This window comes from Periplaneta americana, chromosome 17, assembly GCF_040183065.1.
Source record: "Periplaneta americana isolate PAMFEO1 chromosome 17, P.americana_PAMFEO1_priV1, whole genome shotgun sequence".
NCBI classification, from domain to species: Eukaryota; Metazoa; Arthropoda; class Insecta; order Blattodea; family Blattidae; genus Periplaneta; species Periplaneta americana.
In genome coordinates, this window is record NC_091133.1 from 61,462,934 (window position 1) to 61,484,821 (window position 21,888).

At 33.8% G+C, this 21,888-nt stretch overlaps 2 protein-coding genes across 2 annotated transcripts in view; one reads left to right on the forward strand and one right to left on the reverse strand.

The window, feature by feature from the left end:
* Positions 1-21,888, reverse strand: part of LOC138693462 (probable cytochrome P450 301a1, mitochondrial) — a 51,257-nt gene that overhangs the window by 3,870 nt on the left and 25,499 nt on the right. The window contains exons 5-11 of the mRNA XM_069817444.1: positions 19,970-20,086; positions 17,948-18,024; positions 13,398-13,599; positions 10,077-10,239; positions 8,069-8,238; positions 4,779-4,857; positions 1,726-1,944 (exon numbers count right to left, since the gene is read on the reverse strand). Of these exons, the coding sequence (XP_069673545.1) occupies positions 1,726-1,944; positions 4,779-4,857; positions 8,069-8,238; positions 10,077-10,239; positions 13,398-13,599; positions 17,948-18,024; positions 19,970-20,086 (1,027 nt within the window). The remainder of the gene's footprint in view (positions 1-1,725; positions 1,945-4,778; positions 4,858-8,068; positions 8,239-10,076; positions 10,240-13,397; positions 13,600-17,947; positions 18,025-19,969; positions 20,087-21,888) is intronic.
* Positions 18,618-21,888, forward strand: part of LOC138693464 (zwei Ig domain protein zig-8-like) — a 1,129,977-nt gene continuing 1,126,706 nt past the window's right edge. The window contains exon 1 of the mRNA XM_069817447.1: positions 18,618-18,638. The gene's annotated coding sequence lies outside the window, so the exon portion shown is untranslated. The remainder of the gene's footprint in view (positions 18,639-21,888) is intronic.

A 21,888-nucleotide genomic window follows, 5' to 3' on the forward strand; every position in this document is an offset into this window, starting at 1 on the left:
AATGTTATTTTAACGAACAACATTTGATTGCCTTCAATTTATCCTCCTCATGTCCAAGTTTAATGTTGACTATCCCATAGATAGAAAGTGTTACATGATTTATTTCATAAACGGAATTAGTAGTATGCTTAAAACGTCCTTCCACCCATCTAGTTCCCATCAGTGAAAAGAGCAGACAGTATTGTCTCTAAATACGGCTTAAAGGAAATAAAATCTGCCAAATAATGAAAGGAAATACTATAGCTGTAGTACACAGATGTCCATTTGCACCAGCTTGCTTCAAAACATGCTCGAGCTGCTTGAGTTGACGTAGAACGATATTTTCCGTCATGGAAATTATTCTATCCGTTAGAAGGCAGAACTTAAAATGAGAAAAACTAAATATGTGCTTTGTTGTCATGAGCAACGAATAGCATTGCGTGCTCCATGGACATCGTATACAGTAAATGAAACGATAAAATATATTACTTCTGTTCTTAAAAGTACAGTGCTTTTCATGTTCTTCATTGCCTTTTTGCCTGCATATTCTACCTTTTCTAGATTTACGCTGCCTTTCATATGTTTTACTTGTCTTTCTTCCTATCTATTTGAAACATTGTATATATACATATTTATGTCTGTATATACATGTATATGTATGTATATATGTATATGTGTATGTGCATATGTATGTATATATGTGTATGTGTATATGGATGTATATATGTGTATGTATATATATGAAGAGTCCACTGCAAGAATGATGGATGTCACTTTTTTGTCGAAAATGAACCAAGACTGTCAATGCATAGCTTAAGACATATAGAATGTACAGACTAAATTCAAGAGAAGAGAGAACAGGAATGGCATGGTGGATATTAGGTATTTGGAGACTCAAGAATAAGAGAGGGAACGTAGAGAAGGATAAATGTCCTTTGTGTGGACTAGCTGAAGACGCAATGCATATTGCGTTAAAGTGTCAGGCAACGAATGATTTGAGACAGTTGGGTAGACAAAAAATTTCTATAAATAAACGCTATAGTAGCTTATAAAAAAAATGGTCACCTAAACGCCAGCAATCTGCATAAATTAGGAAAATTTCTTTTTAGAGTTAAAATTAGATGGGAAGAGAAAGTCAAAGCTCTAACGGAGATGGAATTATAAATATTGAGTAGTCACACGATAAGAAACTACGAAGAGTAGTCAATGAAGTTAATAGAATAATTCTTAAGAGATTGACCATAAAAAATGAAAAAGCTAAAGTAGGAGTTTTAATACAAGAGCTATACTTGTTATTAGTTGTGTATTATTATTATTATTATTATTATTATTATTATTATTATTGTAAGCAGAGGATACTTATAGGTTCAATATGTATTACTTTTTGTTATATTTGTATTGAGAGTGATGGCGGATAAAGAACTGGAATACATCTAATCCGCCATGACGTGAACACAGATTGATGAAATAAATAAATAAAATAAATAAAAATATAGAATGTACATAGAGAGTTACATGGCATTAACATTGATAGTCATTGTCCAGTAATGATCGGAAAATCACAGCTAAGCTTTGAGCGCTAAGCATTTTAACTCTCAATCGCTTCTCCTGCAAAATGTATTCCAAATGACATCCATCATTCTTGCAGTGGACTCTTCATATATGTATATTTGCAGTATCACAGTATTTCATGTAATATAGATTTATAAGTTCTTTGAAGCATTGAATGGAAAATGAACTATGTACCTTTGTTACCATAGTTTCCAACTCCAGCTCGGCAAATCTCCTACCAAGGCACATTCTGACCCCAAATCCGAAGGGCATGTAGACGAATGGATGCGTCATCTTGGTCTCAGGCTGCTCCCCATCGTCACTTTTGAGCCAGCGCTCAGGAATAAACTTATCTGCTTGAGAGAAGTATTTTTCCTGTTGACACAGGTAGAAGTTTGGCGAGACGACATCAACCTGCGCGAAAAAGAAGCAATACGAAAAATTGAATATAATGACATTATCTCGTAGAATTATTGTTTTAAAAGTTTTATACAGAGTGAAAAGTAGGTAATTTCATTAATTTCAGACCATTATTCTTTGAGATATTTCAGACAAAAAAGTTTAATACAATTTTGTTTTTTTATTTACTTTTCTAGATAAAAATTGTTGTATATGAAATATTTCATAGCATGTTCTGGGAAAGCCACTGATTTATATCCCAATATGCTTAGTCCTTTTAAGAGAGCAGTGTAATAAATGATTGAAAGAATTTTAGTTCTCCCCTTTAAATGTGCAGAAATCTGAGCCGAACAAATGTAACAGAGTAAAATTATTTTCCAGAGCGAAAAGTTACATTTGTTCGGATCAAATTTCTGCACGTTTAAAGGACATAACTGAAAATTTTTCATTCATATATTAGCATACTACATTGCTCTCTTAAATTGACTAATTATATTGGAAATTAAATCAATGGCTTTCCCCAAACAGGCTATGAAATATTTAATATAAAACAATTTTTATCTCTAAAAGGAAGCAAAAACGAGCAAATCTGTATTAAACATTTCCGTTTGAAATATCTCAAAGGAACCCCTCTGAAATTAAAGGCATTACTTACGGTTCACTTTGTATAGTTCTAAGAAGGAATAATAATTTGTACAACATTCATTCTAGATTACCAGTTCCGAAATCTTGAGTGATGTCAAATTAATTTTGTCTTAAAATAGAGAGAAAGTAATAGTGGACCATTCACAGAAGGTTCTAATTGGCATTTTATATTGCACTCCATGTGCAAAGTAATAAAGTATTTCTAAGATTAGATGTATCTTAGACTTCAGGTGAAAAATAATTGAGGACATGTGACTCTTTGGTATTTTTTGGTATTAATTTTTTTGAATTGGTTATATCGAAGATCTTAAGGAACAGGCTATCCAACTCACCCATTTTTTTTGCTTGAAGAGTCAGCTTTCGTGATATTGTTATTTTTTAAAAGCCACATAGCTTTTCTGATGTTAAATTTACGATAAAAGTGGAATTCTTCGAGGAAATTTTTCTAAAGATTACTGTATTACTTGTGGTACATTCCAAATTTCATATTATTATTATTATTATTATTATTATTATTATTATTATTATTATTATTATTATTATTATCAGCGTTTCAGGTATAAAATAATCTAAAATTATTTCAGTTATCATCATCAGTATTTCAGGTACAAAGTAATAAAAATTATTTCAATTATTATCAATATCATCAGTGTTTCAGGTATAAAATAATTAAAATTATTACAATTACCATTATCAACAGTGTTTCAGGAATATAAAATAATTAAAATCATTTCAATTATTATTATCATCATCATCATAATCATCATCAGTATTTCAGTTATAAAATAAATAAGAATTATTTGAATTATTATCATTATCATCAGTGTTTCAGGTATAAAATAATTAAACATTATTTCAGTTATCATTATTATCAATGCTTCAGATAAAAATAATTAAAAATTATTTTAATTATCATTATTACCAATGTTTCAGGTATATAAAATAATTTAAAATGATTTCAATTATTATTATCATCAGTGTTTCAGTAATAAAATAAATAAAAATTATTTAATTTATTATCATTATCATTATCATCCGTGTTTCAGGTATAAAATAATTAAACATTATTTCAGTTATCATTATCATCAGCGTTTCAGGTATAAAATAATTAAACATTATTTCAGTTATTATCATGATCATCAGTGTTTCAGTTATAAAATAATTAAACATCATTTCAGTTATTATCATTATCATCAGTGTTTCAGATATGTAATGTAATTAAAAATTATTTCAATTATTATTATCATCATCAGTGTTTTAGTTATAAAATAAATAAAAATCATTTAATTTATTATCGTTATCATCAATGTTTCAGTTATAAAATAGATAAAAATTATTTAATTTATTATCATTATCATCAGTGTTTCAGGTATAAAATAATTAAAAATTATTTCAATTATTATCATCAGTGTTTCAATTATAAAATAAATAAAAATTGTTTAATTTATTATCATTATCGCCAGTGTTTCAGGTATAAAATAATTAAACATTATTTCAGTTATCATTATCATCATTGTTTCAGGTGTATAAATTAATTAAAAATGATTTCAATTATTATTATTACTTACTTACTTACAAATGGCTTTTAAGGAACTCGAAGGTTCATTGCCGCCCTCACATAAGCCCGCCATCGTTCCCTATTCTGTGCAAGATTAATCCAGTCTCTATCATCATATCCCACCTCCCTCAAATCCATTGTAACATTATCCTCCCATCTACGTCTCGGCCTCCTCCTCCCCAAAGGTCTTTTTCCCTCCGGTCTCCCAACTAACACTCTATATGCATTTCTGGATTCGCCCATACATGCTACATGCCCTGCCCATCTCAAACGTCTGGATTTAATGTTCCTAATTATTATTATTATTATTATTATTATTATTATTATTATTATTATTATTATCAGTATTTCAGTTATAAAATAAATAAGAATTACTTCATTTATTATAATTATCATCAGTGTTTCAGATATATAAAATAATGTAAAATTATTTCAGTTATTATCATTATCATCAGATATAAAATAATTGAAATTTATTCCAGTACATTATATATTCTGAAAAAGGGCTAATTGAATAACCTAACATTATTTATAATAAACTTTTGTTTAACGGCTTGTGCATATTTAAAAGTGTTAACTATTGAAATAATGCCATTATAGTCAATTACAAGTTAAAAATAACGTTATCTGTAACATTTCTACTCACTCCTTTCGGAACCCTGTAATTCGAAAGTACGATGTCCTTCTGCATCATCCTTATATTCCCAATAGCTATTGGTCGTATTCTGCAAAATATAAGTAATAGAACAGACATTTTAAATTATATTCATCTAATCTTGTTTATGATATAAAGCTAATATGCACACGTAACACGCAGAGGGTTTAGCTAGTTTAAAAAGAAAAGTATCAAATTCTGTAGACTAACGCCGAAAGAGAAATTAGGTCTCTCCCTTGACGTTCCAGATCGGCACTGGTTCGTGATCGCGAATATTAGATGACTAATTTGTGTTCTTCTGGCCATCTTAAACTCATATGAAAATGTATGAAATAGTTTAATAATTGCATAAGTCGTGAAATAAACCACAAGTTATGTAAACTATGTTGTAAAGCCTCAAGATGGAAAACCATGACCTATTGGACATTTGAAAAGTTCATCACAAATTATGTTACAAAGAATTACTCTGATTATTGTAAAATATTAATATAGAAGGTAATTTCAAATGTGGCTTGTCACTATATTGCACCAAGCCGTTGAATTCTTAATGGTATTTACTCATTAAATATATGTAATTAATTTATATTCATTTTTCGTTATGCATAATTTGTCGCACTTTGAAACTCCACACTCCTAAGGACAATAAGGGAACTGTGCCTATTTTCGCCCTTGGTCCTAATTTCGCACCCTACTATATTGATGCTGCATTCTGCCGATAAGCAGTGGAAACTGTTCAGCAGCGTTGCTTTAGACATTCTTTGTGTTATTGGTGTGAGAAAAGTGCTAGAAAGCCAGTTGTTGTGGTTCTAAAGTTTTAAAGAATTTTTTAGATTTTTCAAGAGTTACCTTTGTGTCGTCAGTTCAACAATAAAGATATGCTACAAAAACAAAGTTATATCATAAAAGCCTGTGATATTATGTCTAGTTGCATTTCTAAATTGAGAATGTACGTTGTCAGCCATTGTTTCGATGCTTTAATCGGACATGTTGCTTTCACGTGGTGTCCCTAATTCCTCCCCTAGGAGTGTCCTCACATTGGTGGACTGGTATTGAAATTCAAGCAGGAGTATTGTGGTTTTTCCTAACTGTTCTATTTATAGAATTCCTCTGCCGACTTTAGTCTCCTGTATAATGAGTAACATAATATTTTTTCGAAGATAAATCGGCCAGCCGTGATTCAGACCACATCATCCCACCATATAGCTCCTTGGAAAACACCATGATCTTACATAATCACTAAAGGTGACAATGTTATCAACCTTGTGTACCCTATTTTTTTATGGTTTCTGTTTCTAAAATGTATTGTGTGTCATAATGACTGTACCTTTAATAAAGTTGCGTCAGGGTGCGATATTAGCAACACTGTTTTGTAACATCGCCAAATGGTACTTATTTTGTTTTCCTCCACGAACGACAGTTAAAGTAAACATTAAACAAATTCATGCTATTGAGATCACATGGTATCAATACCAGAAAAAAAGTGATGCGGTGTAATTATATTTTTATGTGGTTATTTATCATAAATTCGATTTTATAAAATGGGATGCGATGACCGGATCCACTTAAATGGCCAGCCACTAGAATATGTGGAAGATTATATCTACCTGGGCCAGAACCTGTCCTCCAGCACTTCAGAGAAAGAAATAAAGAGACGAATCAGCATGGCATGGAAGAAGTTCTGGTCTCTAAAGTTCATACTTACAGATAAATTCCAGAAGATAAGCTTAAAGTTTGAGACCTTGGAAAAGTGTGTATTACCTGTACTACTGTGTGGCTGCCAAACCTGGTCCCTAACATCAAAACAGAGGCGTATGCTTCAAACCTGCCAACGCAGTATGGAAAGAAAAATCCTGCAACTTTCTCTGAGGAACAAAGTCAGGAACGAGGAGCTACGCAACCGTACCGGCATGAAAGACATCCTAAACACCGCAGAAAGATTGAAGTGGAAAAGGGGAGGGCACGTGGTAAGGATGGACCACAGACGATGGACGCACAGACTGACATTGTGGGATCCCAGGATCGGCAGAAGAAGAGTGGGACGCCAGACAACTAGATGGGCCGATTTCTTCAAGAAGAAGGCAGGACCACATTGGACGAGCAGTACAAGAGACAGACAGCTATGGAGAAATCTAGAAGCCACCGTCCTCAGTGTGTAGTGCGGTGCGAATCTTACAAGTGCATATAGTGCTTGTGTATATGGAACACTCCTTAGGATCGGCTCACCTAACGAGTGAAGTCTATTGAGCCAAGCTCTGTCAATCAGGAGGCCCTTGCCCTCACGGGATCTAGCGGGCTAAATTTATTTATTCTTTATTTATTGTTATTAGACACAGTCCCCTTAGCTATAGAAAATGTGTTGACTTTACAAGTAAAATTCACATATTTTTTAATCAATCCCTCATTGTGAAAACAAACACTTGTAAAGTGTGCAAAATGTTACGTGTAAAGATTTGTTGCACTTCACAAGCTCAGATTGTGAACCAGATGTTCTCAATTTACAAAAAAAATTTACAATTAACAAGTATTGTAATAGTACATTATGCAACGAGCCTATTATATAGTAATTAAGAAGCGAGTATGGATGTTTATGAAACGAGCGCAAGGAGTTTTATAATTTTCATACGAGCTTCTTAATTACCATTACAGGCAAGTTTCGTACGACTTTTTATGCTCGACCATATTTCTAACTTGAAATTATTCAGATGTATACATTTTATTTGTATCTGACAAGATCGGAAGTGACCTTGTTCTAGGTCGTGAATTGTGAAATGTGCGCAGACGCGAAAGTTTTTATTTTTTCCGAGGAACAATAATGTCATTGACCTTGATGTAATCCCGTTAAACTTGATATAACCTTGATTATTGAATTCGACATTGAAAAACGAGATGACAAATTGAATTTATTTGAATATTATTTACAATTAACGCTAATTATTATAGTAACAGTATTGGATTTCCAGCCTCCGTGACTTTTCGATAATTCTCTGTCGATTGCATATCCGAGAATAATCGATACTTGCGGTTTTATAACGGTACAAAGCTAACTTTTCATTGGCTGAACACCTGTAAGCTGAGTTGTCATTGGCTTAACACCTGTACTTTAATGAGTAGGTGTACTTTAATGACATGCATTAAAGGACTGCTACCAGGTGTATAATTACTACATTTCGGCATGGTCGAGCATAAACAATATAAAAGAAGCCTCTGTCGTAAAGTACAAAGCAGGGTAATGAAAAATATTCAAAGACGTATAATTAAGAACGAGTAATTATTAAACTTACCTCATGGATTCCTTGACACAGGCTCTCAGGTACTTCATATCGTTGAGTATCTCTGAGGTGACAGGTTGATTTTTGTCTGGAAGATAGCGGTGAATTTCTTCAAAGAGTTTCTGCTGCTTGTCTGGATTCTTTGCCAAGAAGTACAGCGCGACTGCAGTAGCGTACGAGGTCTGCATAAAAACAATTAAATGCATTTATCCAGTGTTCATAATTTAATATAACTTAGAATTATTAAAATACCTTAGCAGTACCGTTTGTCAAAGGATTAGACACAACTGTAGCTAATTTCAATGCACAATTTGAAAAAGAAAAACTGGATGCAGTTTCAGTCTACGTTAAACATTCTTATCTCTGAAGTGAAGAGTGAGAGGAATGTAGTAAATAGGGAGGGAAGTTAAATAGTTCAACAGCTTAAGTTATGATGTATTTTTACCCAAAAGAACTAGGATGAAAGAGTAATGGAACGGAGAAAAATTCCCTCCGCTACATTAAAATATATATGATATGCGTAAATCACTTCGTGATTTAAGACGGCGCTTATTCCGTCGGATCCCGGCCAACTAGTCACTCATAACGAGTGCACCTCAGACATCTATGACGTAGTGCAGAGGGCGGCCACTAGAGGGAACCCAAGAGTTGGAACTTAAAACTGAGACAATTCTGTCCGACACCGGGATGGGTTAGTGGATAAAGCATCAGCACGTAGAGCTGAAAACCCGGGTTCAAATCCCGGTGCCGGAGGGAATTTTTCTCTGTTCCATTACTCTTTCATCGTATGATGACGCAGAATGTCTGCATGGAAATATCATATGTACTTCGGTACATTAAAATAGGCTATATACAAAGAACTGGGTTAAATTCGTACAATGAGATTGCGTATGTTTATAAATGTAATATCAACCAATCCATTTACTCATAATATATATTTCCAAAGATTTAGCACCCTGGTGGAAGCATTTCGTGCAAAGGCACACAGTTTAAAATCGAGAAATTTCTTTCAAACCGTCCAGAACTGACACTCTCAAAATATCTGTATCGCCTATTCATAATTATTAGTTGTCTATGTCATATACTTTAAATTCTTCAAATTCTTCTCTTCTGGAGTTAATATTTATGACTGTGTAATATTTCCTGAATGTGATGCTCTCTTCATTTTATGTCTATTTGTAAGATGGATATTTATAAAGAAGTTCCTACCTAACCATTGAATCTAAGACACGGGTTTTGCCACATTAGATGCTCCCAGAAATGTAATATTTTTCAAATAAACATTATAATTAACTTGTTTCTTAATTGACTTACAAAAATATAACTTCAATAATGATAATAATAATAATAATAATAATAATAATAATAGCTAATAATAATAATAATAATAATAAAGAAGTCTCATTATTAAAATCCTAAATGCATTTTTGTTGTATTTAAGAGAATTTTTTCTTTAGTGGTTCTATATTTATATTTTGTAATGAATTTTCCTATTATTTGCTGGTAATTCGATTTTTTATTATAAGAAAACAAATTACATTACAAAAACAAACACATTCCATAAAACACAAATCAGAATAAGAGTTAATACATCTAGCCCTAATAGTAATTATTTAATGCATGCAGTATCCATGATGATCTTCTTGAGCCTGTCTAATTTATGTAGTTGATACAATGTATAGAGTTCCCAAATGTTCTTGTTACAATATAGTTTTAAATGTTGATTATTTTATGACAGTGTGTTAGATTTTATCGTACTGGCATATCAAATGGAAAACACTACTGCAATAGTTTATATTAATTAACACCATCATAGACTTTAGGTAGAAGCAAGGATACATAACTGAGTGGAACCAATTAGGAAAGGGTGGATATCTTTTCTTTACGAGTAAGAATATTATCTATTAAAGTATTTCTTTTTTTTAAATCAGTAATTGAGTGAACCATTAAATAGTGAACTGTAGCCTACAACTTAAAAATCTATATTCTTGAAGTTATCTGCAATAAATTGATTGCTTACTGTGTCAATGCCAGCTCCAATCATGTCCATAGCCATGACAATGGCAGTCTTCGGATTGTCGTCGCGGGCCAACAATTTCTCCAAAACTGTCAGTTCTCTGTCACTGTCTGGGGGAAGAGATTTCAGTCGCTCGGTTGCCTGGTCGATATATTTCATAGACACTCTGCAATGAAGGGATATTCACTATTATTATTATTGTTATTATTATTATTATTATTATTATTATTATTATTATTTATTCCCAGTTTCAGAAAACTTTTGCGAAAACTCTCATACTCGGTGTTCTATTGATCACTAGACACACGGTAGACCAGTTTTTGACCAAGTCTAAGGCGAATGATTTTTCAACATAGAATGTATTATGCTGTATATGGCTTCCATCCAATGAGAAAATAAAGCCGTGGGCATTATGTAGTAAGTTTACTGCATGTAAACATTACCTTAGTGAGTTTAAAATAATATATGCAAATACGAACTGACACATGCATACTCAGAATTTAGCCTGTCTAGCTCACTAACAATGGGTGTTGTTCTGAATATTTCCTATGTTCTCTTTGTCGAGAGACATACTCGAAACAGTGCTTTACAACCAGGAATTCTAGAGGTTTATGGTACGAGAATGAATTAGTAGACATATTATTATTTTTAGAGGGGGCTCTTAATACTACACTTCTTCTAGATGGAGTTGTTGATAGGAAACCTTTTACACAAGCCTCTAATACACAATTTAACGAGGATCAAAATAGTAAATATAATCCACTGCCTAATATATCTTTTTTATGCACTGATATTTGAAAATTAGAAAAAATAGGTACAATTCTCACTAAAAATCCAATAGTGTAACACTGTTAGCCTCAAATAACATTAAAAGTTTATCAAAACATTTGTAACAGTGTCATAAAACTCTCCAGAAGGTCTCTGTGAACATAGATGGAAGAACATAATGATAATCAGAAAAATGATAATGAGAGTGGCATCTACAGTAAACAAATCTTACTTCGTTCTACCACGTTTGACTGGGAAGATTTACTACTACGTTTTGCAGCAAGTTGTTCCAAACCCTCACTACGTTTGACTAGGAAGATATACTACTACGTTTTGCAGCAAGTTCTTCCAGATCTTCACTACGTTTGACTGGGAAGATTTACTACTACGTTTTGCAGCAAGTTGTTAAAAACGTTCACTACATTTGACTGGGAAGATTTACTACTATGTTTTGCAGCAAGTTGTTCCAAACCTTCACTACATTTGACTGGGAATATTTACTACTACGTTTTGCAGCAAGTTGTTCCAAACCTTCACTACATTTGACTAGGAAGATATACTACTACGTTTTGCAGCAAGTTGTTCCAGATCTTCACTACGTTTGACTGGGAAGATTTACTAATACGTTTTGCAGCAAGTTGTTACAAACCTTCACTACGTTTGACTGGGAAGATTTACTACTACGTTTTGCAACAAGTTGTTCCAGATCTTCACTACGTTTGACTGGGAAGACTTATTGCTACGTTTTGCAACAAGTGTTCCAAAGCTGTTAGAAGACGTGCCATTTATCGTGCGTCATCAGATGTGAATGTAACATGCCCTGCACACTTTACTCTTGCTACATGCGACTCTAAAACTTGCATATCCCTGGCGTTGGGTTGGAAGAAAGGATTCGATTATTGATCAAATGGCTGTTCTTATTTGAGAGCTTTTGCTTACTTTTTTATGGGCATATCAAAGGCCTCCCCTACGAGAAACTGGTGGAAGACCGAGAGTCACTTTTAGTTACGTTTCTTGCAACATCTCATGCGGTTCGGGAACACCTGGGGTATTTCCGACAGTACGCTAGAATTTCCTTCGACGATGCAATGCCTGCACTGAATATGATAGTCGCCAATGCGAACAACGTTTACTAGTGTTTATTTTACTTTACTGACGTAACTTCAGGTTCGTATGCAAAATGAAGGACATTGCGTGAAGGTAGCTCTGTTCATTCGAAGTTTAATAGGTGCTGGTTGTATATTGTTTACTGCATTATAATATATTGTTTCTGACATAGCGTGACTATTTTCTGTTTAAAAATGAAACTTTTCGTAAGGAGTTCAGTTGTGATTTAGTGAAAGTATTGTGAAGGTATATTAAAATGCCGCCAATAAAATCTACAACTTTACCTGTGCTGATTTCGGAGGTGACTATTTTTCAGTCAAGGACGAAAATATATTATGGTGTAAAGTGTGTAAGTTAAATATAAAAGTCAATAAGCGCCTTGATTTACAACCGAACATCTGAAGTTGTTCAGTAATTCGATTTCGGATCAGTTCACTTTTTATTATGACTTCTGTCAGATGCTGATATGTGAGAATATTCCGTTCCATAAACTTGAGAATCCACATTTCAAACACTTCATTCAAAAGTATACGTCTAGAAAATTGCCTACTCCAACAATCATGCGTACACAGTACTTACTCTCGTTTTGTGAAATAACTTTAAATTCCATTCGATGAGCTGTTAGTAACAAAAAAAGTTTAAACTATAACTGAAGAGTGTTCTTGAAAAAATCCTGCGTATTCGAAACTCTGTGAAGTGCAATATGAACTGAACAATAAACAGACACGAGATAAAACACATTCTAATAAAAAGAATTATTTCAAATTCGTACCAATAACATAGTGTTATGTCGAAAGAACATTTTGTTGTTTGAGTGAGAATGAAAACAGATTTATGTTTGACTATTCACGAATGTACATTTCAACAAAATTAGTTACACCTAAAGTACATCATTCATTTTTATTTGACATATATAAACTTTTCTACAAAAAAGAGAATGAGATAAATGTATGTTATACCCTATTTGTTTTAGTCACCTATTTATACCGAGCAATGTTTTTATTCAAGCATAGTAGAATATGTAGAAGTCCCTGTACTACTCTGAATTGATGTAAACAACATGACTTATATAATACACGATGTAGTTAACTTCATAGGTTCGGTGTCCGAACTTCCATCCCTACTTATAACTTTTTTTTTAGTTGGTCATTTAACGACGCTGTATCAATTACGAGGTTATTTAGCGTCGATGATTTTGGTGATAGCGAGATGATATCTGGCGAGATGAGGCCGAGGATTCGCCATAGATTACCTGGCATTCACCTTACGGTTGGGGAAAACCCCGGAAAAAACCCAACCAGTTAATCAGCCCAAGCGGTGATCGAACCCTCGCCCGAGCGCAAATTCAGACCGGCAGGCAAGCGCCTTAACCGACTGAACCACGCCGGTGGCTACTTACAAGTTATTTATATGAAAATTAGTTAATGTTATTGTTATGAGAGTACTTACTCAAGGAAGTAATCACTCGCTTTGACGAATCTTCTCCAAGCTGGAGTGCTAATATACTTCCATGGCGATAGCTTCAAGTCCAGCTTGTACAAGCAGTCAAATGTGATCTGCACAGCTTCGATCATTTTCTGAGGCTCTGAATCCGGCTGGAGGTTGTCGTTCAGACATCCCAGTCGAGTGTCCAGGGCGATGTACACGATAGCTGTATTAGAAATAAGCTTTATTATTTGGTACTATAGATAGCAAAGAAAATAGATAATAGGCCTATCTGTACATACTGGACCAAGCGCCATTTATTAAAAACGGAGAAGACAAGGTTTAAAGTTAAATGAATACCATAGTTCAGACGTGGCGAAAATGTCATCGTGCGCCGAGCCACTGTGTAACCTGCAACGTGCATAGCACCTATGGAGGGAGGCGGACACCCGAAGGGGAAGTGAAGCAAATGTCTGACTTATTAACGGATTTTCATTTTCCTTATGTCAAGCCTTAAATATAATTTTATACAGTATAAGGTTACAAACTAATGTTTAGTACGTGTAACGAAAGAAATGAACAAAAAACATAGGACACATTGTCACAATCTATTGTCTTCAGAATGTCTCTGCGACAGAGTTTAAAAATCAGGAATTATGTCACTTACTGCCAATCGTAGTTGATCACGAAGGTATTTGTCTATAGCCGTGATCTAAATTTGGTTTTTACTATTTTCATTGTTGAAAATAATTTTTCACAAAAGTAAGTTGTAGCGAACATGGCTTCAACGGAGCAAGCGAAGAAGCGAAGCTCCGGATATTTATTTTTTGGCAAAGATTTGAAAAAAAGTTCAGCATTTGTCAAGTCCTTACATCTAGCTTTCATTGTAACATTACATTGTAAATCTGTGAGTTTAAATTGAAGATCTAACGGCATTGTTCGTACATCTGCTGAAAAAGGATCGACGTACAGAGATGATGATAATAATAATAATAATAATAATAATAATAATAATAATAATAATAATACTTCACCTTTTAATGTTTCATGAGTGACATGTAGTATAATGCCGTTTTATGTTTTACAACCGTTTCCTTGTAATACTTGTGAACAAATCATACATTTAATATTCTCATCATATTGGCAACAAAAAAATGCGTCCTTCCATCCTCTTTGAAACTTTCGTTTTTGTAGAGGTACATGGTTTCGAGAGAGAGAGAGACATTGGACGATACGCCACTCGCAGGTCAGAGAGAAATAAGCAAATGGAACGGAGTTTGATTCCAGTGAGTGAGAGAGTGAGGGTTGGGGAAGGCAGGAAGTAAGAGAAATGCACAGCTATCATTGCGAGCCACAATGTGCTCGTGAGTCACATTTTCGACACGGCTGCCATAGTTTAAGGAATATTCATATATTATTTAGTTTTAATGTGTATACTTTATATTATTTGCTGTATGTTTCCATTGAATTATGATAATAACTTCAATTTAACCCTTAGTTTCTATGGTTTTAGTAAATTACGCTTGGCCCACTATGGTTCTGAACCCTTCAATTCTTTTATTTATTCTACCTTTAGTTATTCATTTGACCCCATTTCGGTCTAATGCTATAATATAAGGAAAAATAATTACTAAAAGTTCACCTACTAATGTAAATAACCAAACATGAGAAGATCTGTAAAGGAATGGTCTAATTTATGTAAGGAATTCATAAATAGTCCATTCTAGAAGTTCTCCCACTATTGTAAAAGAGCCATCCAGAATGACCAGACATCCCGGTTTTACCTGATGCTTCGTCCCGGTCTCGAGACGCAAAAATGTTCCGGTTTTACAATCGATCACTCGCTTTTTGCGAGAGCAGTTCGATTTGCGCCGAATTTACACGTATACCAACCTGTTCCGAAAATCAACGCGTTCTTGACTAGTGACCAAGATTAAGGGGTTAGGTACAGCTTACAGCAGTAAAAGTTTGGAAATATTCAACATTTTTTTCACCTCCATTAGGCTGCTGTATTTTGTACAATAATCAAAATTAGTATTTCTAAACACTGTTCTTCTGGTATATGAAAAAATATTTTTACCATTTAAAAAATTGTTGCATTTCATTTCACTGTGCAGTGATGCATTTCCTGCATAACTCAAAATCTATATAACATTCTGTGATGAAATTTTTCTGTGTATTTATGCATGTTATATCTACAATATGATGCAAGATCACTTTTCTACCTTCGATAGATTGATAAAAAATAAATTCATTTCAAAATGATCAAGTATCAGTAGTTTCTTCTAACACAAAAAAAAAAATATATATATATATATATATATATATATATATATATATATATATTATTTATTAAGGAATGTAGTTGAAAGAGCATGATATTGTAAACATGAGTTTCAGTAATAAAATGAAAGAGAGAAAACATGAAAAAGTTAACAAGCTTATGAATTATGAGAGAAACGCTTCATCAGTGCACAGTGAACTGCCACCACCTTTAATTTGTGTGTGTATATATATATGAATATTTTTTTGTTAAATCGTAAAAATATTTTTTTTCGTATAGCAGAAGGTTAGTGTTTTACACATACAAAATTTCACTATTGTACAAGATACAGTAATGGAGGAAAAAATGTTGAATATTTCCAAAAATTTCACTGCTGTAAGCTATACCTAACCCCTTAAGTTAAAATAATCACGTGTCAACTTAATATACCTTAGCTTTCCCACAGTGCGCGGCAAATATAACTAACCGGCATTGCAAGCGGTAGTAGTTAAGGCTAGTTAACAATAAACCGGGAATGGAAACGGCAACGAGAACGAGAACGGAAATATTGTTAAAATACATGTTTTTAAATATGAGCATTCACAATTAACTATTGTAAATGCTCACATTTAAATACATTTATTTCAACATTATTTCCGTTTTCGTTGTCGTTTCCGTTCCCGTTCCCGATTTATTGTGAACCAGCCTTTAGTCGCGAGATCCGACAGCTCTCGCACGGGAGAAAAACGAATCGGCACTGCAAGGTGGTGTTTTAGGGCTCTAATCTCGTACATATAATTCGCCGGTAAGAAGTAATAAAAATATTATGCACATCTTATCTTTTACCAATGCATATTTTGAAAATTATATTAATCTTTCTGCATGAAAGAACCACATCGAAAAATTTGCAGATATTCAGGTAATAATACAGTTAAGTACTAGGAAAGCTTCACGCCGATTAGCACAAAGATCAGCATTAAGAGAACTGAAAATGCTGCACTTTTATCCTTGTAGAGTGACCGTGGTCCATCGATTACAGCTAAGAAATTTAACCACATACTTGAATTTTTGCGAGTGGATGTTGCAATCTGTTCAAGACGGTATTTTTGATCCATTTCAGTTAATAATGACGGACGAAGCTTGGTTTCATTTGAGGGGATATGTCCACTTTCAGAATATAAGGGACGGGACACTGACAAATCCATAGGTAACTGAAGGTAGGAATGGGTCACAGTCCTGCCATCTATCCGCACTATGCGGAACCCGAATCACGCAAGTGAAGTGGGTAGGCATTAGAGACTCACTCACTCACTCATTCTGAAGCTCTACTGTATTTTGACTCATCCGTTCAATTATTTAACATTGAGGTAATGGAAACTTCTCCTTGCTATAGCATTTTCTGATCAATGTAATTTAGCTTTTTTTTTCAATTCTTCTTGTGGAAATTAAATTGATTAAATCTTAATTTTTTACCTCATCTCTGGGGTACGGTTAGTCATGTAGGCCTAATTCAACCTATAACATTAGCTAGGGGATATGTTAGAACAGCCCGCACTGTTTGTTATGGACGAGCGTACGAATTTTTTAGAAGTTGACAGAGAAGACGTGAGATAAACTGTCGTAGTGTACTCTATTTTACTACAAATACCACTTTGATTCACCAAATGTTTCCTAGTTCTTTTACACGTTTGACTGGAATTTAATTTATTATTAAAAGCACATACTCTATTATTAAGCGTCGTAAGTGCCGAAACCGGGAGAATCTATTTTCTTTTCACATATATCAGCTGTAAGTGCCCTGTTTGACAATATTACGAAAGGTTATGAAGAAAATGCTGCTCCAAGTAATAAAGTAGTGCTCTTTCAGGTTGTGCATGTCACAACGTTGTATGTACTGTATAAAACTATTTTTGTTCCTACTGTAAACTTCACAAATTGATACTTACAACGTTCTGGAAATGCACGCTTCATATATTGAATTTTACCATTTAATTGCCATCGGTGTAGCTCCTTCGGTTAAGGCGCTTGCCTGCCGATCCGGAGCTACGCTCGGGCTCGGATTCGATTCCTGATTGGGCTGATTACCTGGTTGAGTTTTTTTTCGAGGTTTTCCCAATCATAAGGCGAATGTTATATAATCTGTGGTGAATCGTCGGCCTCATTTGGTCAAAATATCATCTCGCTATTACCAATTCCATCGACACTAAATAACCTAGTAGTTGATATGGCGTCGTTAAATAAAAGTAAAAAACACTTAATTATTACATGCTATAATCCCTTACAATATTTATAAAATATTTATAATACGTACATTCAAGAGCCCATTTATAGAGTTCATTGTTAAAATCATCAGGCATCTCTTGTTTCTCGTCCCTCAGAATACGAATCCTGTAAGGTTAAATACATTAACATTTATATTTTTATATCAATATCAAACATAAAACTATTGTAAGATTAGGTAGAAATGTAGCTTATTTAAATTTTATTTCAGCAAATTAATGTAAATGAAATTATTTCAAATAATTGACACAGCTATATGATATGTGGAAAGCGACAGTATTAAGTAAACCTCAAATAACCAACAAATTATACTTTATTTTACTTGCTATGTATTATATTTTTATAACCAACTGACGAATGATTGTTGAATTATCTGCTTGCTGTTATTATATCGCTGTTATCGAGATTAATATCTGAGCTTCCCATACTCCTAAAAGTCTCTCTGAATGACCTTGAGACCTGAGATGTTCCAGGTATGTTCCAGTTGTCCACGGGACTAGGCTCTCTCTAGCCATCAGTTTCGGAAACATACGTACCAGCTCAGAGTGCAGTCTACGAAGACTATCCAAAGTGGGCAGTTGTGCGTGTAAACCTGTTTGTAATTGAAGCTTATTCCTACGTGTTACAGAAGGACAATACTGTATTCAGTGTTTAATAATAAGTGTTATGATTTCTAGGCTGTCAGCCGCTGCGAAGTTCAGCATTTATCAACACTGAATCAGGTACAATTTACTGTACATAGTTATTTTAAAATATCTTCTCTCAGTAGCTGAAATTTTGTTTGAATTGCCGACTATGTAGAAACTATAATGATAATTATTTACAAAATACTACCTTTGAATCGAATAGTTTTCGAAATTTTCTTTCGTATCTCAAGTCCCGATTATGACTAAAATAGTAAAATAATATAGTTGAATAACGTTGGGTGTCTACTACGATACCAGACTTTGGAACTATTTTTTTAGGCGATATCTGTGATGATGACGTATGTTGTGTCACGTCATTAGTTATTCATTGCTGTGCTATAAATGGAAGTCTATTGTTTTTAGAAGGTAGTGAATATGAGTTTTTAGGTTTTTCGATGTTGGTATAATTATAAAACTTATGAACGGAATAATTTGTATTCTTCACCTGACATAATTAGGAACATAAAATCCAGACGTTTGAGATGGGCAGGGCATGTAGCACGTATGGGCGAATCCAGAAATGCATATAGTGTGTTAGTTGGGAGGCCGGAGGGAAAAAGACCTTTGGGAAGGCCGAGACGTAGATGGGAGGATAATATTAAAATGGATTTGAGGGAGGTGGGATATGATGATAGAGAATGGATTAATCTTGCTCAGGATAGGGACCAATGGCGGGCTTATGTGAGGGCAACAATGAACCTCCGGGTTCCTTAAAAGCCAGTAAGTAAGTATGAACGGAATAATAAGACGCATTTCCCATATTTATTCTGCGTTTAATTTCCGCTCGAGTGTCATTTATATTTGCTGCTATTGGTGCAAGGTGCTTGAATTTTTCCACATTTTCAAATGATAAATTTCCAATTTTTATATTTTCATTTCGATACTGATAATATATCTGATATAGTGGATAGGAGTAGGCCTATTAGTAACTATTACGATAACCAGTATGATAGTAATATTGGAAGTGGCGTCAATGATGATAAGATAATGATAATTATATTGATAATAAAATATTCCTCCAACTGATACTTAAAACAGCGGTCATAAGCACAAAGTACTCTCGGGCTAGCGTCGCTTACCCGCGGATAAGGGGCTGCACTGTGGTACATCCGTGGCTACTGGCAGGTTCGCTCTCTCCCTCTTCCTGCTGTACTACGCGCGACGGGTTATATTACGTTGCACCGCTTACCCTTTACCCATTTCAGCGATTGCTGATGACCACTGATTTAAAATGATAGTGATGGTGAAATAATAATAATAATAATAATAATAATAATAATATAGTGATGGTGAAATAATAATAATAATAATAATAATAATAATAATAATAATAACAATCATAATTACCATTAAAACTACAAGATTACCTGTTGATGAAATCCTGAGCTACAGCGTCTATAGGTCCAACATACAATTTTGCTGATCGTGGCTGCATCATTGGTGGATTTACTTTAGATCTGAATTGCTGCCACTCAGGACCTTGGCTATATGGAATAAAACATAAATAATAAAAATGAAGTATTTCATAATTTCCATTTTAATAGACAAGTTACATACAATTTATGTATATTCTTAAGTGTAAATAATGTTGGTATTACTGTTTAACAGTTCGTAATTATTAAACATTTTATTAACTTCTTATTTCATTCTTTATATTGAGTTCGTGAAGTTGAACTTTGTTGTTGGTTAGTTAACTGTCCGAAGATCTGAACCTCATTAAGTGATACCAAAAAGCACCACTTATGAGGCAACTAGGTCAAGAGAAAATGGGGTAGGGTGGCCAGTTCTTTTCCCCCTCCATTGCATACATTACTGATTAACTACATGTTATACTAATCATACATCAGATGCATGCAAACAATTTATTGTTCTTCCTCCGACACATCGCCAAGTGAGATATATTTCCTGATAATAGATGTACCGGGACATCATTTTATTTTTACTAACATTTCTAATTATTAACCTGGCTATACCTTTGGATTAATGGTTGAGAACCGGAAACACCGTTTGCTATCCCATTCCACGACTGGACTTCGATGATACTGGCGTAAAATACAAACAAATCACTTTACTAGGTATAGAAGGAAAGAAAAGTAGTTTATCCAGTTACATAAACTAGGAAATATCGCGATTTTGAGTTTGATAATTTTCATTAGGTTTTTGTTTAATCAAAATACAGTACTGTATTAACAATAAGTGTTTTTACTCACGAACTGAGTTATCCATTCGGACGTATTCATTATTCAGTGTATATTATACTATTTACAGCACATTAGCGTACAATATAGAGAATGAAGTTATATTAAAAAATAATCGTAATATGGATATTTAAACATATTTTTGAAAATGATGGCGGATCATTTCGATACAGGCTTCATTTCTTTTGTGCATATTATCGCACTATAGGCAATGGTACCTAATTCGAATTAGCAGTTTCGTCCTTCGTACTAGTAACTCATGTTGAAATAATTCTGTACCTTCTCTATAAAAGAGTACCTTACGTACTGTAAATTCAATCTTAACTTCTTTCCGATCCGAAAATATAAAATTACTCAGACATGCTATCTACTGTCCGTCCAAGCAATTTTGTCGCAGGGTCATAAAAAGTGAGGAAATCACGTTACAATTACTTAACGAAACCCTTTTATTTCAGTTATTTTGAACAGTTTTATAATTTTACATAGACGTCCAATTTCTAATAGAAATTAATGTTTTAAGAAAATAGCTGAGAAAGCCCAGTCACTAGCCTTTACAGAGGGGAGAGCAGAAGCAGGTGGGGGGGAACCGGGATGCGGCGTAGGCAAACGGACGACAGTACCTGTGCGAAAATACGATGCAATAATATTGAAAGATCTTTCGTCACTGGAAAATGCGAACATATTTCTGGAACGTACTATACTCACTAACTCAATACTGTTAAGAATACTATGACCGTAAGGCGACTCCGACTGCGAGCGACCTTGGTTTTGTGTGGAGGACTGTTGGAAGTTTACTAGTAGATGGGGTGGGAGTGAAGTACATTCAAAAACTCAGGTACAGTGAAAATTGAAGTAAAAATAAAATGATGTCCCTGTACATACGTATCAGCCAGAACCTCAATCAGAGGAAGAACTTCATGAAGAAAGTCAAATCTATGGTTACTTTAAAAGTGTTTTATTTCAGAATGGAGTAATTTTATAAAAGTGTAAATTTTACTTGTAAAGTTGGCATATTTTCAGTAATTTTATTATTTTTATTTCTGTAAAGTTAGAGTACGTACAAGAAACTAAACATGAAATAAATAAAC